At 40.4% G+C, this 18,998-nt stretch overlaps 1 protein-coding gene across 2 annotated transcripts in view; it reads right to left on the bottom strand.

The window, feature by feature from the left end:
• The window catches only part of FBXL2 (F-box and leucine rich repeat protein 2), a 51,584-nt gene extending 33,639 nt beyond the window's left edge, over positions 1-17,945 (bottom strand). Inside the window, exons 1-2 of one of the 2 annotated variants that reach the window (XM_030265276.4) lie at positions 17,580-17,945; positions 3,124-3,185 (exon numbers count right to left, since the gene is read on the bottom strand). In XM_030265276.4, the coding sequence (XP_030121136.1) occupies positions 3,124-3,185; positions 17,580-17,582 (65 nt within the window). In that variant the 5' untranslated portion in view covers positions 17,583-17,945. The remainder of the gene's footprint in view (positions 1-3,123; positions 3,186-17,579) is intronic. The other variant, XM_030265277.4, reaches the window with a different exon arrangement.
• Between the last annotated feature and the right edge of the window lie 1,053 nt (positions 17,946-18,998).

Genomic DNA, 18,998 nt, shown 5'->3' on the forward strand with positions numbered 1-18,998 from the left:
AAATTGGACTGAGTGCTTGTTATAGCCAGATTACATAAATTTAAATACTTCATGCAAATGAGAACAAGACCAATTCTGGAAATAGAAGCAACTGTGTTTACATTCAATTTCCAGGTATTTGTAACAAGATTTTAATCACATTTTTTCCACAAGTCCAATAGAGGTTTTTTAAAAGTGGGCTGTAGTGTTAACAGTTTTCATACATATCTGATACAAGCAAGAATCAAAATAAGTACATTTGATGACATTTTCAGTGGTATTTACTGTTCAATTCCAGCTCTCTGAGCAAAATGTTTCCACTGCAACTTGTCTACTCTCCTTTTAATTAAAAGGTAGACTGCATAGTTAATAAGGAAAAATAATTAGAATATTAATTACACCCAGTGCAGCAATATTTGAGCTCTCCTGTCATAACCATAGAGTAAGACAATTTAAAAACATTATACATTGTAGCATAAACAGATCCTGTTTCAGGAGTCAAAAGGCATTCAGACTCAGTCTTACAACACCCTTTAGGTGCAGGCTCATAAAACAAATTCCCCACTGATAAACCTTTAGACAGGCAGGTCTGTGCCCTGAAACTTCCTTAGATATCTACACCCTGCAGGGATGAGAACCCAGATGCATGTCCCTCTCTCTAACATGCTCTGCCATTGGCCTTGTGAGTTTGTCCCTGCAGCAGTACAATTTCAAAAGGAGATTTACAGAGCACCTCTCTCATACCTCTCCTTCCAATCCATTTCAAAACCCTGGTGATCAGCACAGTCTTGCGGGTACAATGAAATATGCACTTTATTTCCCCCTGGCAGAGCAGACCCAGTCCTAGCATTCAGCATGAGATCATCATGTTCTTTATGGAGAAAGCTGACAGTCCCAGTTCAGTTTCTCACATCATCAACTCTTTTAGCCACATCTGCAACACTACTCTAGTAAATCACCATGCAATTGCAAAAAGGACGTATGTGCACAAAAAATAGATGGTTGGCTGAATCAGTTCCGTGTATGCTTGGCCTGGGATATTTTATGTTCTTGTACCAGCCCCATGAAGCCTTTCAACCATGCAAAAGGCTTCTTTAGACACTGCTGTAATAGTGTAGTAGAAGGGATTAGCACCACTTCCTCCAGTCCAAGATAAGCCTCAAGTTGCTTTGTACGAAGCTATCTTGTATACAAGAACAAACAGCTAAGCCACTGGTAGAGTCTAATTACTTGGACTTGTTTGTTTGGATTTTACTCTTGCTGACTTCCTTAAAATCAGAGAATCATAGAATGGGTCAGGTTGAAAGGGAACACAGAGAGTCATGCAGTCCAACCTCCCTGTTCAAGCAGGGTCATCCTGGAGAACATCGTACAGGATTGCATCCAGATGGTTCCTGAATATCTCTAGTGAGGGAGACTTCATCACCTCTCTGGGCAATCTGTTCCGATGCACGGTCACCCACACAGTAAAGAAGCTCTTTCTCATGTTCAAGTGGAACTTCCTGTGCTCCGGTTAATGCCCATTGCCTCTTGTCCTATTGCTAGGTATCACTAAGAAGCACCTCGCTCCATCCTCTTGGCATCCTCCTTCCAGGTACAGATAAACATTGATGAGGGCTCCTCTCAGTCATCTCTTCTTGATGCTGAACAGGTGCTCCCTCAGCCTCTCTCTTAAGAAAGATGCTCCAAAAGACATCCTTACTATCTCAGTGCATGATACTTTTCACTGCCTAAACCATATAAACAAATTATAGTCTATCACGTAAATAAGATACAGCATCCGTAAAAGTGAAAAGGACAGTCATTTCCACAAATATTTGGGAGTCTTAATGCTTGAAAAAAGTGCTTGCAGATCATGATTTTTGGCTAAGGAGGCAGCATCCTGCATTGACTTTTATCTTGTAGTTCACACTCAATGTGTGGCATTGAGTTCAACAAAGCAAAAGGTATGAGAATTCCTGTTCACGGCATCCTTCAGTGACTGTCTCTTTTAATCACATTTTCTAAACAGTTCTAAGAGTCTAATTACAGTCTGCCATTATATGGAATGTATCTCAATAAAAATGAAAAGCCTTTTAAAACTCAATTCCTTTAACAACAGTCTGCTTTTTTAATATCATTGAGAGAGCATTGTGATAGTCACAATGATTTTAGAAGCATTTTCTTTGCACACAAGATGCAAAATACCATTGAGACATTCTTCCACTTCAAATCAGACTGAAGCAGTGACATACACACAAGCTGACCCAAACACCTCTTCCATATATTAAGAAAAAAAAATCATCAGCTCAATTTTAATAACACCACCACAAAAAACTGTAATTGCACCATCATAACCACATAGATCTTCGTTTTTTTTCTTTCACCTTAAGGATTAGTCTGTAACAAATCCTCTCTGTAGGTACAGAAGATGTTGCTGACTTGGTTCAGTTCCAGCTCTGCAGTGGCCACATCCAACCAAGCAATAGCTCCACATTTGGCAGTTGGTTTATACTTTACTTGAAATCAACTTTCAACCATATAAGAGCGTGAAGACACCCACCAGTCATGGGCTGAACTTACTCATCCAGGTAACTTTTGCAAAGATGATCTACTCGCACACTAGCAAGCTGATAAAATTTATGAGTAACCCAATGACTACAATAAGAAAGATCCCACTCTGTTGGTTCTACCTTATACAACACAGACTGGCAGTAATAGTAATAGATAGAACTTTTCACTGCAGTGACTTTTTTGGAAGTTCTGACATTGAATTTGTATTCTATTTTGTTATAATAAAGTTCATGGCATAAAGAATGTGAACTACATTAGAGAATTAGGCTTTTCAGACACATATAACACATTGAGAGTGTGGAAGACCTGACTACTTGGTACACCAAAGTTTTCTGGACATTTTATTTCACTTCTTTTTCTGACATGTAAGTCAAAAATCACAATTAAATTACATCTTCCACTGTACAGTATAACTTGAACACATTGAAACAAATCAAGGCAACAAGCTCAAAAATTCCAAGAATTAAATCAGGTGTGTTATTTATTTCAAGAGGATTTAAGAAAGAATGAATAGTACTTGATAGCCTGTAAGACACATAAGCAGCATACAATCCTCAAGCTTTTACTCCTTAAAATGTCATGTAGAATTACCTTAACAGAAGTTCTTTGGGTAGTTTTTTGTTAATAAGGGCTTCATCATTATTTGAGAAAACCTAGAAACAGAAAGAAAAACCAACATGAAAAACATCTTCTAAAGAGGCTATTCACCTTCTGCTTAGGTGCTTAATTCTCTTCAATTACTGTTAGTATAAAGTTTTCAACATGTTAGTTGTCAATACTATAAAATTATTTCAATGTACAAAACAAAGCCACACCCCCATATACACCTGCTCTTCCCTAGTGCTAATTTAACCACAGAGAAATTGTGGAGCAACTTAATAATTATAAAGTAAGCACACTTACACTGCACAAAGTATTTCAAGCAGTAGGGAAACTTCTTCAAGCAAGACATGTACAACATACATTGGCTGCATAGTCCTAAAACTGTCCCATTACAAAAAAAATCAAAACTGGACACTTCCTAGTTATTCAGGTCCCTCCTTTCACTGTCTACAGTGCAAATACTTTGGCCCAGGCATGTGAATATGGATAAAATACAATTATCTGCATGTTTAAAGAATTTGGTGCAACATACAGGGCAGCAACTGCCTACATAAGCAAAGTAAGCAGGTCAAGAAATGCTACATGAAAAATTGAAAATACCTCTCACCCAAACTTCATATTATTAATACATATCCTAAGAGGGAAAAAAAGAGAGAGACTAAAAGAAAACACCCAAGGAAAAAAGCAGACAATACTACGGTTATGTAGTCAACAGCTAAATAAAAAGACTAAAACAAAGATGTTGACCAGATTTACAACTTAGTCTAAATATTTAGGTTTGAGAAATTTTACCACAGGAACACAGCACTAAACAAAACAGAAGGTGAAATGGAATTTAAGGAACCATGGCAAAGACTGGAAGATGTCAAAGTCACAAGCAATCATTTCGTGTGTTAAAAGTGCTTTAGGGACTTCATTTGCTGTCCATAATGCCAGAAACAAAAAAACTAGGAAGAAGGATCCAAAACAGATGAGTTTTCTGAACACTAAAAGGTAAACATGAAAATCACACAAAACATTAAAACAACTGGAAGAAATCTTCTCCCTTTATTAAGCATATGCTGTTCTTGACATCAGGGTATTGTTGCTCATCCTACTATCCACACACACTGAATACTTGGAAACTCTTTACCTTGCCTCTTGTTTAAAAAAAATGAAAAAAGAAAAAAGGTCCATAAAAGCAAAGAAAGAAAAGAAAATACAAAGATAAGCTTGGCTCTGTCTTCATAAAAGAGGGGAGACTGTAAAAATTACACACCTGGGAATTTTGAAAATATCTCCCCAAAAAATATTGTAAGATTTGAAATTTTGAACCACCTTCTGGCTGTTGCCAAGAACCTTTTTTCTCTCCCAGTACATCCTAGACTGATTTCAAGTTTAACTGCATACTACTGTTTAAATTTTGACACAGATTTCTTCATCCACTACCTCTGTGCACCGCTATCCACACATCTAAAGGCAATAAAGCTGTCAACTTTCAATAGGACTGACAAGTTTAATCAAGCTTCCTTTTTCAGCAACTGGAGCAGTATATTTATTCACAGACTGGGGACTAGAGGTATTCGAAGCTTAAAACAACCATGAACATATATTTCAATTGGACAATTCTAGCTCCTTCAGAGGTGTTGTCTTTAAGCAGCTCCACATGGCTGACCAAAGGCTCAGCTTTACTCTGGTTGTTTTATACCCAATATCCATTGCCGCTGATATTTAGGGCTGATATTTAGGCTGAAATATACAATGTACATCAATGACATTTTTAGAACTGGTTGACTGATTCTGACTATGACAACTCATAGGTTTATGAATTAATCACATGTGTGCCATTTTTATATTTTATGCTACTCAAAATTTGCAGCTTGGGGCCTGAAAACAATAGCATATATTGGGATTTTGTTTTTAAGAAACAGTCTGTATGCCTAATTGTGTTTGCAGCAGAGCTCAGAAAAAAGGGGCATATATGCCATCCTCATAGAAGTTAGGATCACTATAGAGTTAACTAAGGAAATATTCCTGTGCATTGCAGGTTAGGAACATAAATCACAAAAAAAATGATGTCACCTCCAAGAGAGCATTCAAAGTCTGTGGCAAAACAGACAACAAGTTAACTTAGATCTCATTAATTCTGGTTGACAATCTGAACATTCAGTATCACAGACCTAAAAATCCTCTTTTAACTTATAATTATTCCATAGCTGCAGATAATGCCTCAAGAGTTACATCATCTAGCAGACACATATATGCATAAACATATATTTTTAAATAAAGCTACTTTGCAGACTGCTACTAGTTTACGTGTGTGCTGTCACTCTGCATATATTTTAAAAAAATCTAATTATCTTTTTTTTTTACCCCACACATTCTCAAGTATAAAGAAACATAGAGATATACATATAGAGATACATACATACATACATATATATATATATATATATATATACATGCTCATTGTGTAAGGATAACACAGAATTTGAGTTAGTAAGGTGTGAGGCAAGTTGCTCTGAAGACCTGAGCATGCATTATAGCTCTTCGTTGTGTTAAACAGTATTTCCAACTACTCATCAACAGAAGTGAATTCACCACAAATCACAGCACAGTATTGTCCCGCTGAGGCCAAGCTGAAAAGCTAAACTACAACCCAACCAGCAACTCCTAGGAAAAAAGCTTATAATCTTTGTATTTATGTAAGAATATTTTAAAGTCAAAGTTGGATGACAAATGATTTTGAATACATGACAGCTTATCTGATCAATATAGCTCATTTAGGAATCCCAGTTAAAACTGGAAAAAGCACAGCTTTTACTACATACTAAAAGAAGCATGTGACCTGCCCAGCCACCAAAGTACCACACCTGCTACACCTCCCACACATGAGGCTACAAACACATTCAAAGCTGTTTTCCCTCAAACAGTAACTTTGGTGTGTTCTCGTACGTATTAGCAGCATTTCTCATATAATAACATTATTATTATGGAATAAGCACATCTAGAAAAATGAAAATGTCTCTTTATTGCACTGGTTTACTCTGTAAAAGTTCATTAGCCTCTAGAGCAGTATTGCATTTGCATCTCTGAAGAAGAGAGGGGCTGATTTAAAGGCTTCTCAGTAAGTTTCCCCCATAACAGAGAACAGGCACAGGACAACTGGAGTAGTAAATTTCTAGATAAACATCTGTAACATGATTTCAAATGCATGCAAGCAGAGAAAGAAGACAGAAGGTGCAAATGACAATATATTAATTGTTTGAACAGTTTCTGATGATTTAAAACTTCCATTAAAGAAGCAAGAACCCTAGTACATTCATGTATTGTTCTTAGTTTTTACTTAATTTTATTACATAACCTCTAGTTTTCTGTTTCTATTTATAAAAAAAAAAAAAAAAAACAACACCAAAACCATTCAGTTAAGGAAGTGTCTGATCACTGTAACAATATTATAGTATTCTTGACAAATATGATTTTTTTCTTTACTTACAGATCGTGCTGACAATGACATGCCCTCAGTATACCTGTATACAGTAATCCAAAATAACAATGAAGAATACCCTGAATGGAAAAAGAATATTTCTCCTCTCTTTGCTTTTGTATTTGGTAGCAAGTTTAATTGCGTTAATGATAGGGTATCTCAAACTCTACAAAAGTATGGTTTTAACTGTATAAAATCCCCAAATATAACAGACAGATCTGTGCATAAGGAAAAAGGATGTAACTGAACATATGTAATAGATGTAACTCTAAAACCAGTTTTAAGTTTCCTGTAAACAGAAGACCTCCACATTCTAAAAGAATTGCAAGGAGAAATAACACAAAACAAAATCCACAAGAGAAAACTGTAATTCCTTATTACTTGAATCTTGAGCCATTTCTTACATTTCTTACCTGATCTCTCTTGGTACTTAACTGATCTTCACTGTACTTTTGGAAGATTGGTAAAAAGGGACTATTTTCTTTAAAAATTACCTGATAGTTTCTTACATTTTATTTCTTTAGCAACTACATTTAAAAAAATATCTTTATAATATAAACAAAGCACCCATTGTGTAAATCTCTGAAACCCAGAAAGGCTAATCTCCCCATCTGAATTCCCTTTCCATATTATTAAACATACTGCCATGAGTCCTAGAACATAACTTCTTGGTATATCACACTTAGCATGCCACCATTGAAAGCACCACATTAATCTCTTCAGGTCTAACAGCTAGTGTTAAGGGTCTCCTGTTTTCACCAGAATTAATGAGATGAAGAAGTCTTTTCTGAGAGTTACTTGAAGATCAAAATAAGGTTATACTACTAATTTTGGTGATAGTCCTTATATATTCTTTTAAGCATGCAATTTCAGTTGTCATTCAGTCCTCTATTGAAGAGGACTATTTTCTTAACAGATGAAACAGTTTTGGTAGCAGCTCATCCATTATGGCTCAGTTCCACTGAGATATTTATGTGCCTAATTTCCACTGAAATCAGAGTAGATAAGGACTTTCAACCTGTCAGCTTCTTAAATCAAAAGTTATTAAAAACCCAGACTCTCAAAAATAGCCATTCTTAGTAGCATGCTAAAGGAATTATGGGCAAAAGTAGGTTTGGGGAAGAAGAAGTGTGAAAGACTCCAAAGTGCATCAGCAAAAGGCATATATACTGAAAACAAGACTGAAGTATTTATCAATTCAGGAAAATAACTAACATTGGGTTATTTTCACCAAAGGAGACAATAGGCTGGAATTAAATCCATATATTTCTTTCCTGTCTATGATCGACAGAGCACACATCCCATTTCGATTGTAAATACAGCCATATGTATAAAGCATCAAGTCTTTCAGGTTTTCATGGGCAAGAACAATTTTATTAAGTATTATCCATGCAGTAATAGTCATGGTAAAAGCAAATTTTAAAGGAAAATCCTGAGAAAATAAAATTAAAGTTTTATTCAGTGCCTTGATGAGCAGAGTTTTGTTGCCAAACACAAAACCCAGCAGCTTGCTGCATATCTCTCCTCCTCTATTGAGACACCTAATTGTTGCCTGTGCAATTTTCTTTTTGCCATGGTATTGAAAGCAATTGGCTTTCCTATCTGGAGCAGCTCACAAGCAAACTAAAGTAATGAACGGCATCCTAAAAAGCTCTCTATTTAAATACACTATAAAAATGGAGGAAAAAGAAGAGGCAAAACAACACTCCTTTACCATAAATTTCAGATTATCCCATGTTACACTCTAGCACAAGTGTATAAAATTCTCGAATGCTCAGGGAATTGCTGCTAGCTAGAGCTTCCTCCAGAAACGTCCAATCAATGCATCAGACAGGCAGAACCATTTAACACCATGCAAGTGGCAAAACGTATCCAAGCAACAAAAGGAGCGTTAGACAGGATATACATTGCCAACAGAACTGAAGTGATATTGAAGACAAAACTGATGACACAGGACTGCTGCTAAACTAGAATCCATGGTAAAACTTTCTGTATAATCAATAAAAATTATAACACACCAAAGTGAACCTTGAAATGCAATCCCATCTTGAACCAAGCTTGTCTACAGCAGAGATAGACTGGCAAAATTTTTATTTCAACATACAGACACTGTCTGCCTGCCCTCTATGCTCTTGTTCCTATGCTCCAGCTGTTCACCCTGCTCTGGCTCAGGCTGTGCCTTTTTCAATTTTAAAATTCAGCCTTCCTGGCCTATTGTGGTAGCTAACATTTTCTTCCCTTTGGACACACACTACTAGAGCCCAGGGCGTGGTCTTCAGCAGCCTTACAGCTTCCTCCTGGCTGCCAGATACCCCCTGGTTCTTTTGCACTGGTCTTTCCTTGGAGTATTTTCTCTTCTAATACTGTAATGACAAATTGACTGAACAAAAGCAACACCTCATATCAAATACTTCTGTTCTTATTGTGCTGGTCATCTTAAAGAGTTAAGGCTCACCTTCAGAGAAGATCAAATGCACCTGAGCACATCTCTCTGATTTTCCTTAATGTTTTCCAATGACCTAAGGCTGCTTATAAGGGCCATAATGCTTTTAAAATTTCCCCAGAATAAGTGCTGTTTAAAATAATAAAACCTTCCAGGCAGAAGCAGCTGGCCACACTGCCCACTTTGCTGCTTGATTCTTTTCCAGAAAAGCCATCATTCTTGTTTTGCCAGCACTGGTATTCATACCACATCATTCACATTTTACTGGAGGGCATCAGCCTGGCTCTCAAGGCCCTGTTCTTACTAGGTGACAGAACAAGGTCACTTGTGAACTTCAGAGCTGCTGCACAACTGATGTCCACAGCTGCACAACTCTACCTTGAAGCCTCTGGCTGCTCCAACTCAAGCACCTCCCAGTGCAGAGCAGGAGGTGCTTGGAGGCTGCCTTTCCTGCTGCCTGGAGCACACCAGCCCATTCTCAGCTGCTGAAACAGCTCTCATCACCCTTTCCTGTGCGTTTTTCTGAAGGGCAGTCACCTATTGCCAACAACATATTAGGAAATCACCACTCAAGCCTTTTAAAGAGTACAGCTTCATTCCTGCAAGCAGCCAGGGTATTAAAGCCTAACAGGCTAACCTGACCTGTTAGCTGTGATGCCCATACCCTAATGCAAGACCCAGCCTCTCCTACTAAGTCACCAAAGAGACAGCAATCCTCTGACTCCAGTGTGATAGTTCTTATTTTTGCTTGTTAGAAAAGGGAAATCCAATGGTTTGCAGATTAGTGATTGACCTAATTACTTGCAGGCTTAAAATTCAGTTGAAAGATAACATTTTATCAATACTTGTATCATGTAACTGGTGTTTGGTAGCCAGCATGGCAGAAAACATTATGATCAATCCAATACCTCACTAAAAGAAAGAGGCATTACACTTTATTGGCAAAAAAGGTTTGCAAGCTCTACTTTCCCTAAGCTACTCTGAGATAGGAGCTACATGGAAGACTAACCCTTTGTTCAAGTGCACCCAGCTCACATTTGCCTTTCAAGGCACCTAGTTCTAACCACTACCGGAGATGGCAGAACGAACCTAAAACACATTGAAAAATAAACTACTCCTTACCTAATTTTCTGTGACTAGAGATTAGTTCAGATCAGGAAAGAAAAAGAAATAAAATTAAAAATCCAACAACTACCATATAAACACTGAGAAATTTGGAATAAGTTGTTAATTGTATCCCCATATAGTCTTTAAACATATGCAGAGAGACAGCTGAAAAAACAGGTTTGACGAAGTTCTATCCTCATCATCTCTTAGTCATATACTGATTGGCAAATCTTTCCTTCAATTTGCTTTCTCTTAAAAAAAAATAATGACTGAACATCTCCTTTTTCAGGTAATTATCCACTACTTGTCTTTTAAGATTATACCCTTCCAAGAAGTATGTGATGATGCATTTAGACATCATTCCTAAAAAAAACTAAATTAAAATAAATCACTTAATTAGCAGTCCAATGTGTAAAGTACTTTGAAGTGGAATATGGGGAAACCGATATCATCATCTTTATGGGTCGGAAAGCAACAGACCCATTAATTAATGGGAGAATGGCAGAAAATTAAAATCAGATGGACGAAGCAGTTGTTGCCTGTAACCCATCACAAGGGTACAAAGCAGCCCCTCACAGTGTTGATTATACATCATACAGATTCTGTATTTCTTGACCAGGTAAATGACAAATCCCTCTTCAAGCATCAAGCAGAGTCTCAAATCGAATTTGCAAAAGCCTAAGTTTGAAACACCTGAGAAAGGTTCATTTCTTTGACCACTCAAGTAACTTTGAGACCCTAAGCAAAAATACTGGAGAAGATCCTAAGGTAGCTTCCATCACATCTACAAGCACTGTGCGCTCAAATTACTAATTGTGTAATCACAAAAATAATCCAGCTGGTGTCACGCCATTTTGTAGAATCATGCTATAAATACACGTTCTCAAAGGCATTCAGAACATGATATGTTCCTGAACAAAATCAGTCCAGGAGAAAAGTTAGTATCCATCCATTTCAAATTAGCAACATTTGCCTAGGGATAGCCACGTCGTTTCAGCCATCCAAATTTAATCCACATCACAGATTCAGAGCCCTTAGGAGAATACCTATCAAAACTTCTCTCAATCCCCACTTCGACATATAGCTGTTTTTACTGACATACATATGGCTAAGTTTTATTCCCAGTCTTCAATTTCAGCACATAAACTAACAGGTTGATGGCACAACAACAGAGACCTGCAATCCTCCTGGAGTGTTCACACAGAGATTCTTCTGCAAGTCCATTTCCCCAGGAGTTTGCACCATTCTAATTTGAACTGACAGAGTCCTCCCTCTAGTCACGCAATCCCATATTCAAAAAGGCAATTCTTCTTACTGCACTTAGCTCAAACTGTAAATGAAATCACAGCTTAAGTACTGACTGCATGGTTGAAGTCAGAACCCTTGTTCTAAGCAACTGTAAAACAGAAATTTTGAGTATGAATCCTCCCGCTCGGTAACTGCTCTTCAAAAACACATTTGAGACATAAAAGGTATGGCCTGTTGCAGGAATGGCTCTATAGTTTCTACAAAACCATTTCAAAGCAGTGCTTGATCTGCCTCATAAACACTACACCAGAACTGAGGTTTTTCCTGGTACTGAGCATGAAAACTTTACTATGAAGGGCAAATCTTCTCTGCAAGGCTAATCTCCCTAGAAAATGAACAAGAAATAAACAAGAAAAAAAATCTGGTTTGTGGCTACATATGTCATATATGTAGTGCATAATTAATAAAAGCTGCAATACATGTAATGCATTATTAATAAAAGCTTTCAATTATAAAAGACAAAATCAGGTACCTCTTCATGATTACCAGCAGTAATTACACTTGACTTCAAAGGAAATAGCATCATAGTAGCATTTCCAAAAGATCTTTTTCCAACTGTTTCAAGAAAGATAATAGGTTGAGATTTAGAAGAGAAACTAGACATTCAGTATTTGCCAAAATGTATATTTCTTGAATTTCTGCAGAAATAAAATTATCTTGATACTTTTGTTTCAGAAGTTCTGAAAATAGTCTGTGAGCATACTTAGACATATTGCCCCCTAATATTTATATAACTACCATGTAACATCAAGCTATGATATGGAAATGCCTTTTCTCTGTGAAGCTCTGACCTCAATTTCAACCTCTGAAGACAGACAAACTTGACATACTGGTAGAGTTTCACATTTATGCAGATTTGTTTATGTCCTTGTCTCCTTGATTTAAATTTACAGAACATACCGGGTAACCAGCTGAACAGCAAAATTCAATGAAAACCAAATTTACTGTTTCCTTCTGCCTACCAAGGAGAACACAGGAAAGCAATGGAATAGAAAAAGAAGAGTATAACAAGAATTAAGGCAAATATTTTGAGTGATCCAGCTTGATACCAAATATTGAGTACTTTCTTGTGGGCTACACAGCAGGAGTTCATAGCTCCAAACAGTCAAAAATGTGCAACTACAGAAAAGGGCAAATTTACAGTCCTCCTCTAGCAGTGGTTCCTCCAATGCGAAGATAAAAAGCCGGGGGAATCCCTCAAGAAATTTGCTGTAGTTGATTTTGTCAGCTGAGGTGCCCTTGCATCAACTGTTGCTGCACTTCCATTACCTCCCTGTACCAAACAGAAATTATTTGACTCCCATTTTAAACATTTAAATTCATGCTGTAGTTTTGTTTGGATGGGTTTTGTTCTGTTTTGGTTCAAGTGAGTGGGGGCAGATGCATAAGAGGGAGGTCATTTGAGACAGCAAAAATTAAGCATTTACTGATCCTGTGTTTATTTTTCCTTGACCAGGTATGTAACAAATCTCTCCTTAAGGATCAAACACTCAAATGGAAGCTGCAAAAGCCTAAGTTCAAAACACCTTAGAAAGATATTTCCCTTTGACCACTCAGGTAACTCTGAGACTCTACAGAGACATACTGAAATAGAATCTAAGGCAGCTACCACCGCAAAATAATTCACAGGGACTGCAGTTGCATTATAATTAATTTTGTCACAAAAATAATCCATGTGGTTTCATACAGTGTTGTAGAATTGCATTATATACACAGATTTTCAGACATTCATAGTACATTTTTCTTAAAAATTAGGCTGAGAAAAATGTTTGTTCTTTACAAACCGTTTGTTCTTCAGTCTCAAGAACAATTAGTTTAAGCTTTGAGAGACATGCAAGTAATTTATTGATCCTGAAAAAACATGGACTTGACAGAGGAGATACCAGTATGTAATGAATTTTAAGTTCATCATTATACACTTTTAATGCCTCAAATATATGTTTTTTCTGCATTTTTAAGAATGCAAATCTGATTTTCACCATATAGAAAGTACTCTGTGTTTACAATCTTCCTTCTCAGGAGCTTTACAAAGAATGAGACCATCCCACTCTACATTAAAAGTTCAAGTGGGAAAGTTGTTTTGTAAAAGCTTAGGGGAACAGCTGGACTTAAGCTCTATTCACACCAAGTCACCCAAAATACACAGGTCAAGTATGATGAGAAATTCTAACAGTTCTTGCATTGTCCTAAAACACATGGAGGGGTTAAAACAAAACAAAACAAAATCCAAAAAAAAAAAAGAAAAAAAAAAAAAGAAAAGCAGGTAGATCCATATGAAGAATATGGATCAACTTCCTAAAAATATTACTAGAAAGAATGCAAGTGGATGTGTGGATGTTGTGGCTACTGTATAAACTAGCAAACTAGCTTGAGGGAGAACTCTTGGTGTCACAATGTCATCTGATTTTGTCCTGCTCAGCATATATCACTTGTGTGCATTTCTATTTGTTGCGGTGTGGGTTGATTTAGTCAGTTGGTTTTATCAATGTTAGTTAGCCTTTATGCTCCCCCATTTGTCCCCTTACAGTTGGTTTGATCCAAGTTGTTTACCCCAAAAGTTCCCGCCACTTGGCTCCCCAGTTATCTGTCAATCTCACCTCTCCCTGTTTTCTCCTTATTTGGCTCCATCAATCTGAGTTTGTTGATACCCTTTTGGTTGTCAATCCTATGACCACCCTCTGTTTCTTCCAGAAAGTTCTGTATCAATCACTTCAGTTTAGCTTTTCTATTTGTCCCTTGACCTTGTACCCCCTGTTACATTATCATAGGTTGTTGTATCCCTCTCTGGTTTATCCCCATTGGGCAAGACAGGTTTGCACCCCTGTCCGCCCACCCCCTATTTAGGTTGCTATAATCACTGATTTCTTCGGCATTTGTCACTGCACCCACCCAGAGGGCACATTTCTTGCCTCACCTGGGGAAATAAAGGACTCTTTGGGCTGGCATACAAGTGTCCTCTCTCATCCCTTCACCTCCTCTCAGCGGGCAGAATTACCGAAGCTGCACCCACGAGCAGCACTCAGCACCATCGAGGGCAGATGATTCTCCCCTGAGGTGCCGCTCACGGGGAGACCACGCGTTGTGCCAGCCAGACCCTTCCACCCACCCAGGGCCGTGGCAGGTAGACACTGCAGTAATTCAATAGAAAGACTACCAGAATTACCAGTTGATAGCAATTTACATTAAATTAATGCGTTTATTCTGGCTTCCAAATGATGAAACAGCTGAAATACTGTCAATGTGTAGCCTTCTGCTGGGATTCAGATCAATATTGTCACAGTGCCAAGACTAGTACTACTTTTCTACACTTACTTAAAAATAGTTGCCGTGCTTCACAGAAAACCTGAATTTTATTAGTAACTTTCCACATCTGCTAGACTCTTGTTAGCCCTCATTTTAACTAGGATGACCAAATAATCCAGTCTGTTGTAAAATAAGCAAGCAGTAAGCTAATAGTCCTTCTGATTTTCAGGAACATTGATATTCCCTGTACTAAAAGGTCTGATGTTAATTGCTCAAAATTAATTCTATGAAGCTATGAAGAATTAAGAAGGAAAGAACAACTTGAATAGGACTAACCCTATAAGACAGAAAAATTCAAGTACAAGCATGCATTGAATAAAATACTTGAAAATTTTTTAAATAATACTAAAAATGGTGTTTAACAGCTTAACAGCTGTCAAGTGCAACTAAGAAGCTGCCCAATATAAGAATCTGCAGAGCAGGTGGTATAATTTCTGAGATTTCCCCTCTGCAATTACAGCACCAATGCTGCTTCACAGATTCTATGTCTGCTGAGTTTAGATTGTTAAAGGTATCTCATTGGGAATGCCAAAATGGACCACAAAGAAAATCTCCATGCCTGGAATTTGGTGAATGGAAAATATTTACTTATAGAATAATAGAATCATTAAGAATGAAAAACATCTCCAAGACTGAGTCCAGCCTCTGTCCGAATATCACCACATGGCAAATTAAACCATAAGCTCTAAGTGCCACAGTAGTTTCCTGAACACCTCCATGGATGGTGACTCTGCCATTTCCCTGGGAAGCCCATTCCAATGCTTAACAACCCTTTCAGTGAAGAAATTTTACCATATGGCAAACCTGAACCTCCCCTGGTGCAGTTTATAAACATTTGGTTAGTTGTTTTCCAGTCTGTAATCTATCTTAAATTTAGAACATGAGATAAATCCATTTTATTCAACTGACTTAAGATACTGCATCTTCTCTGACGGAATATTAATGTGAAGCAGAACATGTCACTGAGCCACATCACAACCACTCCACCATGCTACACCATCCACAGCCTCATTAATGGAGCTTTAGTTGTCCTTGTAGCAACAGATACATCCTAAGACCTTTGCAAAGCAAATCCAAACTGATTCTACACAGAAGCATACTGCAATCATGCACAGTGTATCCGTATTTTTATTCCACCTCACACTTAAGTTTTCAAGGTTGCTTTGTTTGGCTTCAGAACATGCAGGCTAGTATTGGGAAGGAATAGAATGCTATGTACAGGGGAAGAGAGTGCGTGAAGAACCCTTCATGTAAAGGATGAAAAGTTGCAACACTACAGGTTCTTCCTTTTGTGAGGCTGAGCGCTCCCTCCGCATCCCCAGAACCTGATTCAGAAAACCTACTATCATTACACACACGTAAATATACACATGAAGTGATTGCCTTAACACACTGTGTACTTCCTCATGTGGGAAAGGCCAGCAACTGTGCCTTCGTGCTGCATCTATCATTGTAACTATCACTGTGAAGCAGTAAGGCATCAGACAACTAAGTTGTAATTGAAAACAGGGTTCAAACCAATCATCTTTCCAAGCATGCTGTGCCTGTCCCTACACACTCCCCCTTGCTTGCCTTGTCATCTTCCTTTCAGAAACATCTGATGCATCTCTACCCTGCCACTCGTGGCATACACGTACTGTGTCACATCCCCACATGCTCTCCCCACGGAGCAAACCACAGCTGTTCTTCCTCCTCCACTGCAGCCCTCCTCATACATGTAATCCGTGTCGTGCCATCCCCACATACAGGTGAAACAAACCTTGTGCCCCCCACACTCACCCCTCAAATCTATTACAAATGCATCCGTGCACACATATCACAGCCATACACGCTCACACACCCAAGCCACTGCTGCTCTGTACACACAAAATACCATCCCTAAATCTGCTACGTACGTACAGGACTACAGATAATCCTTGCCACACCCATAGCATACATGCCTTTAAAAATATCCACAGATTATGCCACACCCAGTATTCACTACATATACACATAGGAACAAGCCCTTACCAGACAGCAGTAGGCAGACACAACTACATACATACAATGCCATGTCATGGCCCTGCACACAATGTCACATCTCTGCTACAACACAAACACACCATACTCGAAGCCCAAATCACAGCAGATACACACATAGTTACTGTGTATCTGCTATCTGCACACATCCCAGGCCACACCCTGAGTCACCGCACATGCATAAGGATACAGCACAGCGCCCAAACCCAGCATCCCGTGCATCCACACGATGACACCCCATCCCTGCCCTGTGCACCGACACACGCCCTGGCTTTTTCTCTCGACTTTACAAGGGGGACGACACACCTTCATCATTCCCCGGCCACCTTACACACCCATATAAACACACCATCCGTCCTGTGTTATCCGGGCGGACAACACACCTGACGGGCGTCACACGCCAGGCAGAGCCCTGCCATGGCTGCTCCGGCGCTGCACGGGAGGAGGAGGAGGCAAGGCGCCCGTCACACCTCGCCACAGACACGCAGGCATGTGCTACAGCGAGGGACAGCGCGGCCCCACCTGCTCTGGGCAGGCAGACAGACAGACAGAGGGACAGACAGACGCTGTCCTCTCCCTTCACCTCCAGCGCGGGTGGGCGCAGCCCGCGCCGGGCCGCACGCCCAGCCCCGCATCCGCGCCCCGCGCGCCCCGCCCGACCCCCTTGCCTCGGGCTGAGCCGCCCGGCCCCGGGGCCGCTCCGCACGGCCCGGCCGGCACTCGCTGCCTGCCCGGGGCCCCGGCGGCCGGGCCAGCCCGCGGGGGCCGGGCGGCGGGGCCGTGCCGCGGGCTCCTCACCATGGCAGAGGCGCGGCAGCGGCGATCCCGGTTGTCCCGGCGACGAGGAGCCCCGAGGAGGGCGCCAGGTGCCCCCGCCGCCGCCGCTGCCGCCGGAGCCGGGGCGGGGCCGCCGCGCGCCCGCGTGACCGGCACCGCCCCTGCGCCGTGGGGCCGGCCCACCCCGCGCCTCCTCCCGCGGGAAGGCGCCGGCGCCCGGCGGGAGCGGCCCCGCGGGCGGGAGAGCGGCGGGGCGGCGGCACGGCCCGGGGTCTGCGGGGTGCGGCTGCCCGGCCCGCCGGGTCTGCGGGGTGCTGCCCACGCCCCGCGCCTGCCGTCTGCAGCCTGCGTTGGATTTGTACAGTGACCTCCCGCAGACACGGAATTATGGAATCGTCAAGGCTGGCGGGGACCTTAAGGATCATCAGGTCCAGCCATCAAGCCAGCGCTACCACTGGAACCCCTAAACCGCTAAACTACATCACCCAACGCCAGATCCAGACACCTCTTAGACAGCTCCAGGGGTGGGGACTCCACCGCCTCCCTGGGCAGCCTATTCCAATGCCTGACCACACTAACAGTGATTTTTTTTAAATTTTCTAATATCTAATCTAAATCTTCCTGGTCTCAGCTTCAGGCCATGACATCTATCGTCTCACTGCAAGGAGGTAGAAGAGTTTCAGCTCCCACCTGGCTGTAACCTCCCCTCGGGCAGTTGTGGAGAGCGATGAAAAGTTCATCCCGAGATGCCTCCGTGGCCACCGCGGGGCTGCAACTTGCAACCATTGCTTTAGATGACTGGGGGACAATAACATCCTAAATCGCTACTGGAAAATATCCACAAAAGCCAGTCTGTCAGCCAGCCAAGAGTTTCAGGCAATGCGTGCTGTCAGTGAGAGCACGGCTTGCTTCTGCAAACACTCTCTGCGTAAAACCACTGCCAAAGCCAAATACAACATTGTTAGTAGTGCACTTACGGGTCACATCTGTTAGGCAGTCACAACACCCCATGCAAAAGTGAGGAGATGGGAAAAATCGTGAGGAAAAAATTGCCCCAGCAGGTATTGTTTTCTGTTGATTCAGTCCTTCAGGTTTCTAAGAATCAGAAGTGGTCATTGCAGAGGAACAGGAGTTTGCTATTTGGAACGGGCTGCATTCATTCCTTTAAGGAATGAAACATTCTGGTTTGATTAACAGTAAAAAATAGTTTCTTATAAAAGTGTCTTTTCTCAGAACCCGCATGGAAATAGTTGGTCCATGCACATACCATTTGTTGGCACATCTTTCAATCTACTGTCTTCTACTTTCCAGATTTTGGAGAATGACCTGGTTGATGCAGCTGATCTGGTTTGTATAGTAGGGAAGAAAGCCTCAGAAATGTGAAATATGTATAAACAATTTAGACATGTTCAGCTGAATTGCAGAAGGCCCAGACTAGCA

The sequence above is a fragment of the Taeniopygia guttata genome, chromosome 2, assembly GCF_048771995.1.
Source record: "Taeniopygia guttata chromosome 2, bTaeGut7.mat, whole genome shotgun sequence".
In the NCBI taxonomy this organism is placed as follows: domain Eukaryota; kingdom Metazoa; phylum Chordata; class Aves; order Passeriformes; family Estrildidae; genus Taeniopygia; species Taeniopygia guttata.